The sequence below is a fragment of the Neopelma chrysocephalum genome, unplaced genomic scaffold (assembly GCF_003984885.1).
Source record: "Neopelma chrysocephalum unplaced genomic scaffold, ASM398488v2 Primary Assembly neopelma1_100, whole genome shotgun sequence".
In the NCBI taxonomy this organism is placed as follows: domain Eukaryota; kingdom Metazoa; phylum Chordata; class Aves; order Passeriformes; family Pipridae; genus Neopelma; species Neopelma chrysocephalum.
Genome location: NW_020897763.1, coordinates 645,082 through 661,562, shown reverse-complemented (window position 1 = coordinate 661,562; position 16,481 = coordinate 645,082). Strand labels below are relative to the sequence as shown.

At 56.8% G+C, this 16,481-nt stretch overlaps 1 protein-coding gene across 1 annotated transcript in view; it reads left to right on the top strand.

The window, feature by feature from the left end:
- Positions 1-223: 223 nt before the first annotated feature.
- The window catches only part of WNT2B (Wnt family member 2B), a 17,586-nt gene continuing 1,328 nt past the window's right edge, over positions 224-16,481 (top strand). The window contains exons 1-4 of the mRNA XM_027695002.1: positions 224-422; positions 13,039-13,259; positions 14,720-14,997; positions 15,381-15,645. Of these exons, the coding sequence (XP_027550803.1) occupies positions 259-422; positions 13,039-13,259; positions 14,720-14,997; positions 15,381-15,645 (928 nt within the window). The 5' untranslated portion in view covers positions 224-258. The remainder of the gene's footprint in view (positions 423-13,038; positions 13,260-14,719; positions 14,998-15,380; positions 15,646-16,481) is intronic.

Genomic DNA, 16,481 nt, shown 5'->3' with positions numbered 1-16,481 from the left:
TCGGGGGGCTCCGACCCCGCTGAGCGCCCCGCAGCCCCGCGGGAAGCCCCCCCCGCTGCCCCCCCCGCCCGGCCCGGCCCGGCCCCGCCGCCCCCCGCAGCAGCATGAGCCTGGGCGCGGGGGCCCAGCCGGGGCTCGCTCAGCAGCGCGGAGCAGGCGGACGCGCCGCGGGGCCGTGACGGGCAGTGCCCCGAGGGAAGTGCGGGCAGGACCCCCCTCCCCGGTCATTTCTCCGTCTGGACCCCGCCCCGGAGAGATATGCTCAGCCCAAACCGCCTGGAAGCGTCTCCTGGGATTGCCGTGGCCCCCGGGCGTGCGGAGTGCGGAGCCTTCCCTCGGACGGCGGGCGCGGCCCCCCGGCTTTGCCTCCCCCTCGTCCTCCTCCTGCTCGCCCTGACGCCCCGCGCCGACTCCTCGTGGTGGTGAGTGAGTCCCCGCGACGGCGCCGCCGCCCCGACGGTCCCGGGGCCGCCGCCCGCGGGAGCTGCGCGGGGCGCGGTCGAGGGACGGGGATGGGGACGGGGATGGAGATGGGGATGGAGATAGGGATAGGGATGAGGAACGGGAACGGGGACAGGATGGGGACGTGGATGGCAATGGAGACGTGGATGGCGATGGGGACGGGGAAGACCGAGCGGCGGTCGGGGCAGCGCCGGCGGGAGCGCAGCGAGCCCTGCCGTGCCGGGGCCGGCGCCCGACGTGCGGCCATGGGAGCCGGCGGGGACCGGCCGGGGCTGTGAGGGTTCCCCGTCTTTTCCCGAGGCTCCACCTGCGCGGCTCCGGCGGCGTCCCGGGGTGCCGGTGTCCCGGGGCAGCGCGGCGGGGGGAGCGGAGCGGCGGGAGCGGCACCGCGCCGGGGTCGGTGCCGGTGCCGGGTCTTTCCCCGCGGCGCAGCCACCGCAGCACTCCTGGTTCCCCGCGCCCCGAAAGCGCCGCCGCCCCTCTCCCGGGGCCGAGACTTGCGGCGGGGACCCCCCGTTCTGTCGGGCGCCGTGACCTCCCTAAAAGCCATCCCTCCCCGGGCACGGCGGGGAGCAGGGTGAGCCCCTCGGTGCGCTTTAGACCGGGGAAGCGGCAGCAGCTCCCAGCTGATCCACCCTGATCCCGCCGGTGTTCCCCCATCCCTACGGGCTGCGGTGTTGCCCCGCACACTTGTATTACAGCTCTCGGGAAGCGAAGAAGTTGCTGTTCCCCCTCCTTTGGATAAAGTGAGGCTCTGTTACAGATAGAAATGATGCCACAGAAAATACGAGCCTTTTAGAAATTAAATCTCTTCCTGCCCCGGTTCCTGTAACAATGAAAATTCATGTATGCGGAATGAGAGTAATTAGGAAAACAAGGATGGCAAAGTTTTCCAAGAGAGACCTCGCGCTGCTTCAGTAGTTCAGCAACACTGGAGAAAAAAAATACTTGGCTGCAGAAAAGTTCTCAGTGTCCCCCACCCTATAAAAATCCTCTCTAATCTTGTGGAAAACACTGTTTTCCACGCCAATCTCATCATCATTAGCAGATCGCGGTGGATGAGGCAGAACTTAATCAAATTCAACCCATCTGCCACTGCAAGGGAACAGTGGTTTCTGGAATTCCTCAGCTACCGTGGAGCACTCTGTGAGGGCCCGGGAGCACTTCATAGTCACGCCGATAGCACAAGTATTCCCGGTGTTTGAGAGCACGTCTGGGCGTGTGGCAATCGTGGCCGGGCTGGCATCCCCTGGGAGAGCGATTCCAGGGTGAGGAAGGCAGATGAAAAAGCTGTGGGGCTGGGAGAGAGAGGGTTGCTCAGGGGACGTGCCGCTCAGGCAGCCGGTGGCAACCAGGCACAAAAGGTGGATGGCGTGAGGAGCAGCTTCTGCCAGAGAGCAGGACAGGCTTCGGGGGGCACATACTGAGCAAAGGAGCAAGAGCCGTGCCATTCCCAACCATGCCCAGAGGAGATCTCCTGCAGCCAGATCAGCCCCGGGGCACTGGGAGAGAAAATGAGTCACTGTTGGGGAGTCTCAGGTTGATACAAGCACTGGCCTGGCTTCCAGAGCCAGCTCTGCCCCCACCCAGCAGGGCAGGTGAAGGCAGGACGGTTTCTGCGGGCAAGGTGAGGTTGCTAAAATCCTAAAAGCTGAGGAAGGAAGGAAGGGACAGTGGAGAAGTTGGATTATTACCATTCTCGAGGAGGCAGGAGAAGGGGAGGCTCGTCAGAGCTGAGGAGTGGGTACCTGGGGTAATGTGGCCGGAAAAAGAGGAGGTATGGAGCAGTCACAGCATCATCCGAGCTGGGCAGTTCTGGTAACACACGTGGACGCTGCCTGAGGGGTGAGAATTCTTTCTTTAGGAGGAGTGTAAATACCACCCATTTCCCTTGCTGTCGAACCCCACTTCGCCGCGGTCTGCCCTCATTCCAAGCACATGTCGCTTCCCAGCAAGCGGGAGGAAAACCAGCCACGTTTTAAGCCTCGGTAGCTGTGGCTTGTTTGGAGGAAGCTACATTTAGCTCCCACAGCAGTTTGTGTTCTCAGCTTGCAGACAATCCCTGCCTGGCAGCTCGAGGGGAGAGGAGAGCAGGGGAGCCCTGGGGTGCTGGGGCAGGGGGTACCTGGGGCTGGGCAGCTCCCCACGCAGCCCCACAGCCGTGGTGCAGCCAGGCACGGTGCCTTTGGATATTTTCAGCAGGGAGAACTGGTCCCAAGGGCCTTAAATACGTTACTTTTAAAACCCCAAAAAATCAAAACCGAAATATATTAAACTCTAAAATTCACACTTTCAATCGAACTTTCTCTTCTGTAAAGCAGAACATTCCTAAGAAAAGCCTAAATTGAACCAAGCGCTGTTGTGCTGGACGTGCCAGTTCTGATAAAATAGTGTGTTTAGACGAAATTGGGTTTTGCTGAAAGTGGTTTCAACCAGCTGTGGTTTGGGAAAAAGTTATTCAGTGATTTGCATAGGTTTCCAAACACATCTTTAGCACCGCTGATACTACAGTAAATACATTTGGTGGTGCATCATCGTTCCTTATTTTAATTATTATTGCCAAATTCTTCTAGGGATTCACACACAATAAACTTGTGGAACTGGCGGAAATGCTTCTCATTTTCAGAGTCAACTTTTTAAGTAGTTTAATAGGAAAAACCGGGTCCCTTCTGATCGCAGTACATGGAAAGGAAATATCAACCAAATGTCTCTTCTAAACAACTGCAAATTATTAATTTTCGGTGACGTCAGGGCCCGGCTCAACCGCCCCGCAGAAACGCCAGGAATTGGTGAACTCTGGCATCCAAAAAAGTGGCTGTGGGTGCCTGTGTGTGGCTGTGCACGTGCTCAGGGCATGGCATAGTGAGACCAGTGCCACGGGGGCAGAAGGGACGGGCTGGGGACACCGTGGTGGTGGCCAGTGCAGCCGTGGCCACGCTCCCAGGCCGCCGTGACTGAGGGTGAGAGCGGGATGGCCGCGGCCGCGCGGGGAGCAGCACCCTCGTGTAAACGCTTCCAAACCCCCAAGTGTTACTTAGCAACAAAATACCAGCTGAAACACAGACAGAAATTAAGAAGGAATGCAACGGGGGAAAATCCCTAAATCCCGTTTACACTTGTGGTGCACCGGGGTGGGGAGAGCGGCGCGGGCCGGGGGACTGGAGGCTGGCAGGGCTGTGCCCCCGGCGCCCTGCGAGAGGCCAAGCGGCCCCAAAAGCGGCCTCCGAAATTCCTTTGGAAAGATTTGGGAGAGATTAGACAAATGTTGCTTATAAACATAAACTGTGCAATAAACAAACTTGGTGTAAATAACTAAGTAGGGCTTTACTCGCCGTGGAGAGCCCCGGCGAGCTGCTCTGGTGTGGAAAAGCATTCTAAAATTAAGGTTTGGTTAGAGAAAAATGTACACAGAGAAAGCCCCGCGCGCCCCCCTGCACCCCACCCTCACACACACGGACCCCCCCGGCCCCCGGCGCACCAAATCCTCGTTAGCTAACTTGTTTATTGCTAACCACAGCCCTTGGAAACTACAAATATTTAATTTCATCTGGCATTGGAACAGATGGGAGGCATCAGGCTCCCAAAGAGATAAAACAAATCTGTGGAAGGAAGACGAGCGCGAGTTTGGGTGCGGGTTGGGGAGCACGTGGGACCACGTAGGGCTGCCCATGGGATCAGCAGGGTATGGGGGCTCCAAGGGAGCTGCTGAGCTCCAGGGCGTGATGCCCAGATGGGAATTTTGAGGGATGCTCCAGTTCAGAGTCAGGCAGCCACCATGGTCCGGGTGCCTTCCTTGGCCAGGGAAGGAGGAGCGTGTTCATGGGCATGGAAAACACACAAAGGGCAAACCATGGAGCAGGAGTGACTGTCATTCCCACTGTGCCAGAGCAACCCCTGGACATGGTGTTGGTCTCTGGCCAAGGGTTTGACAAGGACACCCCACTGCCGGTGGAGAAGGGGACATTCCCACCCCAATGGGATGGCAGGAGTGGTGATCCCACTGCCCTTCTTCTCTGGGGTTTGCCATGTTTCCATTGCGACACCAGTGCTGGTTCCTGGCCCAGGAGCAGTGGATGGGCACAAGCAGGGATGGAGAAATGGAGCCACACATACATGTGGACAGAGGATATCAGAGAGAGGGGCTCATTTAAACAGGCATCACGCTGAGGTGTGTGGGAGGGGAAATAGCATCAATAGGAATGTTTGAAATTAAGCCAAGGGAAAGACAGCTGCACGGAGGAGCTCCACAGCCCGCCCTGTAACCCTTTGGGGGTGCTGCTGCCTCCCCTCCGTGCCAGTCTCAGCAGGGCAGACACACAGCAGCCCCAGAAGGCTTCACTAGCCCTCTCTGAGCCAATGTGGGGGCTCTGAGGGCTGTGTGTCCATAGCTCTGATGCCATCCTGTGCCATGGATGAACCATTCCCTCTGTGCCAGTGCCCCCATTCATTATCCACTCAGTCTGGGCACTGCTGCAGGCAAGATAAGAATCACAGAATCCCAGAGTGGTTTGGGTTGGAAGGGACCTCAAAGATTATCCAGCTCCAACCCCTCTGCCATGGGCAGGGACAGGGGACAAGGTCCCACCTCAGAGGGGAGAGGATGTGCAGCACTCAGGGCCCGGGGGATCTCCAGGGGTTCGCCCCAGCTGTCAGTCTGTTGTTGCAGAGCACTTTGCATGGCAATAAAAGCAGGAGGTCAGTGACCGGGAAGTCTTTATCCCGAGGCGCTCCGCAGCTCCGGCTGTCCGGGCAGCCCTGCTGTGAAAAATAAGTTTTAAAGTAACGTCAGACTGATGGGGAATGAACCCTGTGGCCTTTGCAGCAGCCCTGGTGTTCTCGGTCGGGGTGGATGGAACAGATGGGTTCTCTCAGTCGCTCCGCGCCGTTACAACAATCCCAACCGTGCTGCTCACTCCATTTGTCATTGGGGTCATTTTCACCTATAGCAAATCTTTCTTAGGAAGAAATGCAGAAGGAGAAAAATCCTTCTGCTCTTCCAAACTCATTAGCTCTGACTGTTACCAATGTGGGATTCAGCAGTGCTGTGAGGAGAATCTCTGCTGGGCCAGATCCCGTGGAATCGCAGCCTCTGCTTGGAGCAGCATCCCAACACACAGGATGTGCCCTGGACAAGAGAACTGGACATCCAACTTTACCACCAGAGACTCCCCACCTATTAGCAAAGGGCTTTGGGATAAAAAAAATTGATACTTAAGGATAAAGCATATTTTTGATGAGCAGCTATTATGTATTCATGCACTGCCAACGATGCCCCAAGGACCAGCTTTCACCCAGCGCTGAGTGAAGTTTTGAGACCTCAATTTCCAAGTCACTCTCACGCAAGATGCCAACAGCAAACCCTCCCACATCCACCCAGGGGACAGCAGAGCATGGCACCCATCTGCTCCATCTCCCCTGGACCTCAGTGTTTCAGTCCTTCCCACAGAAACCACATCCCACTGACTGCACGGGGGTGCAGGGAAACCACAGAGAGGGGGCTCCGACCAGGATCCAAAGGCAGACAACTGGAAAAAGGGAATGCACAAAAAACAGAAAGATAATGGTGCCCAAAATGAAAAATATGTCCCTTGAATGGCACTGGTAGTGGCTCAGCAGGACAATGTTAAAAATTATTCAAGTGAGACTAACGCTCTCAACATGCAGAGTAGTGGCTCTAAGTGAGGAAATTAGGACTATTAATCATTCCAAGGCGTTAACAATTCCAGCAGGCCAGGATGGCCCTGTTCCCAGTGGGGCTTAATAAAATACTCAGGGTTTGTAATACTAAAATAATATCTCAGATGTCTATAGCACCTTGCAACCCGAAGTACTTGGCAGGTGGCTGTAAATTGTCTGCCACAGCCAGGGAGAGCAGAGGAAGGAAGGTGCAGCATCCTTGGGAAGTATGCAAAGAACTTGAGGAGGTGAAATGCTGCCAGGTATGTTGGAATTTGCTCTTTATCAGGCAAAGAGGCAGGGATGTTGGATTTGATCCTATCTGCACCTCCAATAGCTGCCCAGAGCTTTCCAGCCTCCCACCAAAACACGGATTTTGTGTGGACTCAATGGGATGGGAAGAGGACAGAAGCCAAGATAGTTTGGCTTCCAGGTGGATCCTTCAGGACTGTCAAAGCTGTTACAGAGCAATTGGGAGGTGAATCACTTTTCCCAGGGGATGGACTCCAACAGCCTCTGATGCCACCAAGAAGCCAGAGCACGCTCTCATCTCAGCCTCAGAGTCTTGGAGCAGAAGTTGGCAGCAATGAGGCCCTGAGCAAAACCAGCTGAGCCTGAGGAGAGGAGGACTGGGACCCCCAACAGCAGAGCCATCCTCCAGCACTTCTCCAGGAGAGGAGGTTGGAGATGTCCTCAGTGGCACAGTGTGTGGACACAGGCCAGGTTGAAGAGGCACAGCCAGACCAACACTTCCCCCGCTCACAGACAAGGGGAACTCTGGGGTTTTGCAGCACTTGGTTTTCAGATAGACCTGGAGAAATCCCCAAAGCTGAAAACAACCTTGGAGCCTAAACCAGCCCCAGGCTGCCCCTCCCAGAGATGCTTTTGGGAGCAGGCACCATTCACAATTGACCGTGTCATGGCACACTTGGGGACAAAAGCAGAAGCAGCACCGAGGGGAACATCCTGGGCTGGTTCTGAGGCCCTGTTACAGCTCAGCTGATGGCATCAATGGGAGATGTGGAAGAGCTCCAATCCCAGCATTTCTTCCAAGTGATGCTCAGATTATTGACCTGACTCATATTAGGTGGGAGAGTGACACATGACAGGCAGTTGGTGGCCCTCAGAGGACACCAGGTCAGGACTCACACTGAGCGTGGCAGGGACACCACCCAAGTGCTTCACTTACTCTTTTGGTTTGGTTTGGTTTGGTTTTTTTTTTTTGCTGTTTTAAACCTGGCCTGGTCAGGTTCAGAGCCCCCAAGTGGTGCTCTGCCTCTCTGTACTGCTGTAAGAGAAGAGAGTGTTCAGAACCCCCAGGAGGAGCCGACATGGGTGGGGATCCAGGGATTTCAGGTGTCCAGGCTGCCTTACCTGAGCTGAGCACATCCTGCACTTGGTGGGGAGCGGCAGTGCCAGGAAAGGCAAATTCTCCAGCTGAAAAGCCATTCCCTGGGATGTCAGAGCCAAGCCTGCTGCCTGTGCTGAGACCCTCTGGGCTGGAGGAGCATCCCTTGATGCTGCCCTGCTGACCGCGCTCACGGTGCTGTGTCTGGCCAGAGCCCCTCCTGCCCCTGGTGCTGCATCTTCCCACTCTCCTGTTCCCTCCCAGCTCCAACACCAAACAGGGAGCTCTGGCAAAGCTGGCAAAGTTTTGGGATCCTCAGGTTTTCACCCACAAACTCTGAATTAACAAGTGACAGCAAAGAAGCCTTCTGTGTGCTGGGGAGCAGCTCCCTGAGCTTCCCTGCACCCGGATCCTGGCTCACTGCATCACCAGAGCTGCTTGCATGGACATCCTTCTCCCATGTGAAGCTGTGACAGCGATTTTAGTTAAGCTCAGCTTCTATTAATCTAATTTAAAACTGTGCCTTCAATGGTGTTGGTGCAACCCCGATTTCCCCACAGTGGGAACTTCCGATGTTTCAGCAGCTGTTTTAATTCAGAGCTCAGAGATGTTGAGATTTGCCCGAGAATGGCAATTCCAAAAATTTCCCTTTTGAAACCAAGTTGTGCTCAAATAGGCATTGGAAATGCTGAAAAATGCAATGTTAGGCACAGCAACATCTACAATAAGTTTTATTAGAAACAACATTAGGGCACTCACTTATTTCTCAGGAACACCTTGGCATTATGGAGAGCAACAAGAGCAAGCTCTGATTCCATGTAATTTTACCAATTCCCATGACATGCATTCCTTTCCTCAAAACCTCATTTTCTAAGAGACATTTCCTACCTGATATCTCCCAGTGAGTGCAGAACAGTGGCATGGCCCCAGCTCAGCCTGTCCTGGAGGTATCCCAGGTCTATATTGCAGGGCTTTGTTTATATCTAAGGAAAGGGAAACTAAATTCCCTTCGGCAGCGTCCTCCTGGTCTGATCTGTGGAGTTACAGTTCCCTCAGCACCTACCCAATGGATTTGCTCACTTGGCTGAGACATTTGGGGCTGGCTGGTCTGGGCTGCCACAGAGGTGACCTTTCTCCAGCAGCAGAAACTCCCATCTGCCTGTTGCTGAGGTGCCTTAGGCTCTGGCCATGCTCTCCATCTCCCCACTGCTGCACTTACAGAGCTTTTCCTGAGCCTTTTGGTTTTTCCCATTAACGAGGAAGCTGCACACTCCATGTCATGGCCAAAAGCACAGTTTAGGGATCCAGAAAGGCTCCAGCCCAGTGAAGGTGGAGCAGGAACGAGGTGTACTGGGAGATGATCGTTGGGACAAGATGCAGCAGATCCCAGGAACTCACAGCCCACATGGAACTGCAGGGATCTCCTCCTAACCCTCAGGGAGCTGCACATACAAGGAGAACAGACATGGAAAGCTCTGGAACTGTTCCGAGCTCAGTCTGAGCTCGGCCTGGCAGCAGAGCAGAGGGCAGAGACATGACACGGGGCAGAGCACCCCGCGGAGCCTGCGAGTCCTTCGGGAAGCCGCGCAGGCTCTTGTGGGAAGCACGGGAGCAGCACACATCCAGCACGGAGGCGAGCCGCGGAAGGGGGTTAGCGCAGCCCGCACGCTGCCAAGTAAATAGATGCGTCTGCCTCTGATTTGCATGTTTATCTTAGAAGCAATTTAGGTTTCTCCTTGTTTACAAGAGCCGAAGTCAGCAGACTCTCCGCAAGAACAACAACGGGGAGCCAGCACGTGACGCTCGTCTCCGGTTCCCTCGAGCATCGGGCGCTCCGCGGGATGTTGGGAAGAGCTCGCTGCAGCTGGATGTGCATCCGTGCAACTCGCAGGGAGGAGGAAGGCTGGCAGGGAGAGAGAGAGGAGGGCTTGACCTCGCAGGCTCCGAAAGCACCTGCCCTGGGAACACCAAATCTCCATCCTCCGTTGTTGCTGCCTTGCGGGAAGAGAGGAAAGCAGGGCGGGAGATCCCGGTGCTATGTGTGCAGCACAGCGTGTCCCGCAGCACGGGCGGCTCACACCCGGCTCCTGGCAGCGGAATTCTGGGAGAAAGTGGGAAATACACCCAGCCTGGGATTGCACACCGATCGGCGAGAGGGAACGCTGCAGCATCAGCCGGGCAAAGGCGGTCAGAGGGGTTGTGCCAGCCCCTCACCCGAGCTGGGCAAACAACTCTGCTCTTGGCAAGGGCAATGCCGAGGCTTTATGGACCTGCATGAGGAGCTCCCAAGAGGCAGCAGCCCGAGGAACCCCGCTGGACAGGGTGGAGGATCATTGTCCCCACATGTACTTAATTATCCCTCCCTCCCTCCCTCCCAGCTCCTCCTCACTGCAGCCTGCCCGGGTCTGCCTCTCTCCTCCCAGCCATGAGGTCCAGGCCTGAGCAGCCACCAGCATCAGGAGCAGTTCCTTCTCACAGTCTTTTCTGAACTCATGCCTTGGGTTTTGGTGGTTTTTTTTTTAGCTGGAAAAATAGAGATTCCCCCAGAGTACAGCATTGCATAGAAATGTGCCACTTCCAGCACAGCTTCATTCTTTTAAAAACGAGGTTCTGATAAGGCAGCTGGGGACTTCTCAGAACATCCATTGTCTTTCCTATTGCAGTGTTTTTAAAATGTCACAGGCTTTGAGAAATAAAATCGGAAGGGATGCTTTCATCCATCCAAAACAAATGTTTGGGTTTTTTCCCCTCCCAAAGCTCTGCTTGGCAGAATTTTCTGATGTTCCCTGTCTCTGCATTTTAGAGTAACTGAGCCCAACTGGAGCTTTTCTCAGCAAGCCTTGCTGAGATAACCACAGCCTTCCCAGGACATGGGAGGAACTTTCCCCTTTCTGATGGAATCCTATAGGTACTGCTGTAAATACACTGCTTGTTCTCAGCCACAGGCAAAGGGAGATGCAGCCACTGACCCTAGTGGGTCTGGGACCCACACGGTGGTCGGTGCCCTTCGCCCTGCTCTCCTTCCACTTTCTCCTGCTGATAATGTTTGCTCTGATCTGGGTGTTTGGCAGGAGAATTAAGGAGAAGTAATTAGCTTCCAGTGTGAAAAAGGGAGTGCCTGTTGTTTATCTTGTCTGGAGGGTTTCCCTTGATCTCGGTCTCCCAGGGGATGGTGTTAGTCGGTGCTTTATCCGTCACTCTCCTGTCCGGGAGGCAGCTCCTCTGCCAGCCCAGAGACCAGTGCCCCAGCTCAGGAGCACAGGGGACAGGGGCCCTGCAAGGTCCCTGGTGAGGTGGCCCATCACAGAACATTTTACCTTCTACAGCTTCCCCAGCAAAGGGGAGCTTTGGCTCTGCTGAACTTCCATCCTGCAACCCGCTGCCTCCCAGCACCTCATCCCTGCCCTTGGCAGCACAGGCAGGGACAGGCCAGCCACCCCCATCCTTGCTGGGCAGAAAGAATTTAGGGCCAGGTACCTGGCCACACTTCCCCACAGGACCTCTGCTGCCCTGCTGAAGACCACCGTGCCTTATTCAGCTGGTGGGGTGCTCGTCCTCCCTGCCCCACTCACCAGCTGCTCTCACAGCCTGGCACGAGCAAGGCAACAAAATACCCTCAGTTTGCATTGCTTGATGAGCTCCCATTGGCTTTTCTTTCCTGAAAGTCTTCTGCCATGTCCCTGTCCCTCTGGTGCAGGATGAAAGGCTGGTGAGCATGCCTGGGACAATAGTGCTCGCTGCCCCTCTGAGTCTGGGCTCACAAAGCCGTGGGGAGCCGGGTTTATTATCCTCAGCTCCAGCCCGAGATGACCTTGTGCTTCTGCCAGCATTTAAACAAAATATTTTAAAAAGGGGAACAGATCCCATTGCTTTCTGTGCTTGCAGGGCTTTCCTGAGCTTGGGAGCTCTCTCTGGGGCGGACAGAAGCGATAGAACATGGCCAGAGAGAGACAATGAAATATTGTCCGAGCTTATTGCTTTTTATTATTATTAAAGGAAGGTTTTTACTTCCAGTCCGGGGGCTAGAAAAAATCTGAATCCCACCCAAACCTCATCCCTTCCAGCCAGAATCCCAGCTCCGTGCTCTGCAGCAAACATCATCCTCCAGCACAAGCAGCCAGAGGGGCGAGAGGGTGGCGCAGGCGGGAGCTGACCGGGATGGAAAATTCCACGTTGCTGCCATTGTCCGGGATGGTGCGAGAGTGCGGGGCAGAGCTCAGGGTCCCTCCCCCGTGGCCATGGAAAACTGCCCACGGGGCTCAGCCGGGCTCTGCCAGACTGTTGTTTGTGCGTTGTCTTCCTGCACCGAGCTCCCGCTCTCTCCTGCTGCTGCAGGGGGGGGACAGGGATGCAGGTGGGACACAGGGATGCAGGTGGGACACAGCCAGGATAGGGGACACAGTTCTCCCAGTTGTGCAACTTCAGGGCGTGATCACAAGTGTTCACCAGTGCAAGAGGTGCACAGAGAGGAATCGACAGCTGGGGGATAACAGTGTGAGTGAGGACTGTAGCAACAACAGGTGAAGCCTGGTCCTCTTTCTCTTCCTTCTCTACCTGAGCATGGCACAGGTGCCTGTGCCATGGACACTGTTCCCACAGACTGCAAGCAGGAGACAGGGCAGAGCCTGCACCAGCCACACTGGGCTCAGCTGGGCTCCATCCTGCTGTGCTCAGCAGGGCCAGGCAGGGCTGGGATGTAGGGAAGAGGGTGGGAGGGAGGTTTTGCACATCAGCAAGTTCCTCTGCTGCCACCCCAGGAGCTGACAGAGCCCAGGCTCGTGGGGCTCATCCCAGGACTCGCAGCACTCACAGCTGGCTGTCTCCTGGGGCACAGACCCCTTCCCTGCACAGAGCAGAGCTTTGTCCACCCCATTATACTGAATACAAGGACCGAAGGCCAGTGGCTGTGATGGCTCAGCAGTGCCCTGTCCCTGTGTCCTGCCTGTCTGAACCACAGCCCCGGGCAGGTCTCACCATGTGCTCCACAGCTTGCCCACACCAAGGGGATGCTGCAAGAGGGGCACACTGCTGTGGGGGGACACCCTGGGCATAGCCCAGAGCAGCTGTGACACAGGTAGAAAGGAAAGAGGGGAAGGTGGGCTTCAATATAAGACCCCCAAGCAGAGTGAGGACCTGGCGTCACTCTGTTTGTTCAGCCTGGAGGAGACGGAGGTCAGACCTCATCGGGCTCTGCAGCTTCCTCATGAGGGGCAGCTCCGATCTCTACTCTCTGTGAGCAGTGACAGCACCTGAGGGAATGGCTGGAGCTGTGTCAGGGCAGTTTGGGCTGGATATCAGGAGGGTGATTTGGGCTGGATATCAGAGGGTGGTTGGGTACTGAACAGGCTCCCCAGGGCAGTGGGCACAGCCCCAAGGCTGCCAGAGCTCCAGGAGGGTTTGGACAACGCTCTGAGGGACAGGGTGGGATTTTGGGGTTGTCCTGTGCAGGGCCAGGAGTTGGACTGGATGATCCTTGTGGGTCCCTTTCAGCTCAGGACAGTCTAAGATTCCCTGCAGGCAGGGCAGTAACGTGGCACTGCTCTCTCCCGCAGGTACATCGGGGCGCTGGGCGCGAGGGTGATCTGCGACAACATCCCCGGGCTGGTGAACAAGCAGCGGCAGCTGTGCCAGAGGTACCCCGACATCATGCAGTCGGTCGGGGAGGGAGCCAAGGAGTGGATCCGGGAGTGCCAGCACCAATTCCGGCACCACCGCTGGAACTGCAGCACCCTGGACCGGGACCACACCGTCTTCGGCCGGGTCATGCTGCGAAGTAGGTTCTGCCCCATCCCCTTCCCACCCTTGTCTTCCTGGGAGACTCTCCTCTCGCTGGGCTGCCGTGCCCGGTGGCTTGGGTTACTCCCTTAGGAGAGCTTTGCTTTTCCCTGTAAATTAATCAAGCAGTAATGGGAGAAGAGCACTGCGTTTGGAATAGCTGCACCACATGAGATGGAGCAGGGGGAGCACTGGGGGAGAAGGGGGAAGGAGGAGACACCTCCGGAGAACAGGCTCATATGTAAACAGTAATGGGATATATAAATATTTGGAGAGCAGGGTTGGCCAGGACTCAGCAATTCACGTGGGAACTGGCTGTTCCCTTGCATGGCAAGGGAGGCAAGGCAGAGCCACGGCTCCAGTCCTCGCTTCGGGCTCCAAGGTGGAGGAGGACCATGGATATGGGGCAGGTGCCAGCCTTGAGCAAAGGGCTGGGCACAGCCCCTGCCCAGGAGGGACCTTCCTGCTCCACATGAGGGACAGATACAACACAAGCAGGGATGTACCCAAGGAAAGGTGTGATGGGGACAGGGATGGGGCAGTCCCAGAGCAGGAGCAGCATCAGGGGCTCCAGCTGCCCCTGGGAGGGCTCCGGCAGGGAATGGGCCGCGGGAGCACCGGCACAGGCAGCGGCACTGCGGGACAGATGCTGCTGCATCCCGTGCTGTGCTGGAGCATCCAGCCATGCAGCCTCCAAATCAAAGGCGGCTGGAAGAGCCTTCCCACTCCCAGCTCATATGGAGGACATGTGAGTGTTGTGGAGGGAGTGGGGGCTTGCTCCCAGCTGGCGGGGGGATGGGGCAGCTGCCCATGGGGTGGGCAAGCAGCAGAGCCACAAGCCAGACCCCTGACAAGGACCTGGCTGGGAAGAAAGGGACTAGAATGCCAGGGTGTAGCACTCACCCTGCTGTGCTGCAGCCTGCCTGCTCTCAGCCTCTCCATCCCCATCAGGGCACCTTTCCTCCCGCTCGCATCCTCTCCTGGCAAAGGATGGGGAATGATGAAAGCTCCTTGCCACAGCCCCATCCTGCGAGGCCCAAAGAGAGCTCTGCTGCCTTTGAAGTTGCTTTCAAAGGCTCCTCGAAATGAAGACGAGCATGGTTTTGATTTGCAGCTTCTTTTACAGCGTTATAAAAACAGCTGCGAACTTGAAGCAGAGACATAAAATAGCAGGCGCAAGCCGTGCCACGCGGGGAGAGCCGGGGCTGGCGCCGGCTCCATGCTCTCCATCGCCCCGGGAGGGAGGGAGGTGGCCTTGGCTGAAGGGTGCTGGCTGGTCCTGCAGACTCAGCACATGTGGGCATGGCTCCTGATAATTCCCCTTGGTCAGAAGGGCACCGGGGAAGCCAGCAGTGGGTTTGGCTTACCCATGCACAGGATGGGCTGCAGATGCCCAGCACAGCCTGGCCCAGCCTGGCCAACGCTCACTGCCCGTCCCTGCTCCTCTCCCCGCTCCAGGCAGCAGGGAGGCCGCCTTTGTCTACGCCATCTCCTCGGCCGGGGTGGTCTATGCCATCACCCGGGCCTGCAGCCAGGGGGACCTCAAGGTGTGCAGCTGTGACCCGCTCAAGAGGGGCCGCTCCAAGGACGAGCGCGGGGAGTTCGACTGGGGCGGCTGCAGCGACAACATCAACTACGGGATCCGCTTCGCCAAAGCCTTCGTGGACGCCAAGGAGAAGAAGGTGAAGGATGCCCGGGCACTGATGAACCTGCACAACAACCGCTGTGGGAGGATGGTGAGTGAACCCCCAGTGCCCGCCAGCCCACCTGGACCTTCCATAGGGAACAGCTTGGGCATAGAAGCAGGACTCTGGTATCCGTGGAGGGCAGGTCCTACTGTGGATGAGGGCTGGATGCTGCCCTGCCTTCCCAGTGCTCCCCTGCACGCTCTGCCCTGGGAATGGCCCCATGGAGGTGGCAGGGCCCTGCTTACCTTTTCCCCCAGCATGTGTCCCTGCTGCTGCTGCATCAGTGACCTCCATACACAGCCCCTCTCCCTCGTTAGGAGCCCATACCGCACAACCAAGAGCTGATAAGCTGCACCAGGGATGAGCAGGCACTGGTGCAATGCCTGGCACCCAGGGTGACCACCAGTCCTCACACATCCCTCTTCCCACAGGCTGTGAAGCGTTTCCTGAAGCTGGAGTGCAAATGCCACGGGGTCAGCGGCTCCTGCACACTAAGGACTTGTTGGCTGGCAATGTCAGATTTTCGAAAAACAGGGGATTACCTAAGGAAGAAATACAACGGGGCCATCCAGGTGACGATGAACCAGGACGGCACCGGCTTCACAGTGGCCAACAAGAACTTCAGGAAGCCCACGAAAACAGATCTGGTGTATTTTGAGAACTCACCTGATTACTGCGTGATGGACAAGTCAGCAGGTAAAACCCAGAGCTCAAGTCATTGCCCAAAAGCAGCTCTTCCTCCCCTGCAGACAGGCCAGCAGCTCCCAGCTAGCCCAGCTTTGGGATCTCAGCTCCCCCAACAAACCCCAGCCCTCGGAGAGGGGGGCATCCACAGCACCTCACACTTGCACAGGCAGAACTGTGTTTATCCAAAATCCCCAGGCTTTACACCAAAGCCCCAAGCCCCTCAGGCCTCTTGTAATGACGGTAGCTGAGCGTTTCCTCAGAGCCTGCCCCCCGCGGAGCAGAGCTCCCTTGAAGAGGCAATAAAGAGCCTGTTCCGTGCAGAGGCTGCCGGCTGCTCCTCAGAACACAGCCCGGGGCTGGGATGAGAGCGGGGAAGGGGCGTCAGGGCTGCTGGGCTCCTGCAGAGATGATCAATGGTTTCCCAGCCTGGAGCATCCCCGGGTCAGGGGTTGGCAGCAGCCGAGGGGGCTCGATGGGGAAGGCAGCACGTGCTCCCACCACGCTCAGCCTGAGCAAAGAGGGCATTCCCAGCTTTGCCAGCTGCAAAGCCTGGCTCAGCAGGCCCACATTGCTCTAGGGGTCCCCCGGGCACAGAGGGGCTGTGCAGACCCCCTCCCTGTCCTCCACTGCCCTTACACTCTGGCAGCAGTGGGCACAGGCTCCAGCACTGGGCACGGGGAGAGGGTCATGCAGAGGGTCATAGAATCCCAGAATGGCTGAGGTTGGAAGAGACCTTAAAGATCATCTCTTTCCAACCTCCTGCCATGGCCAAGGACACTGACACTGCATCCCTGGCTGGGATTGCTGCATCCCATGTCCTCAGAGCACAGTGAGTGCAGGCTCCA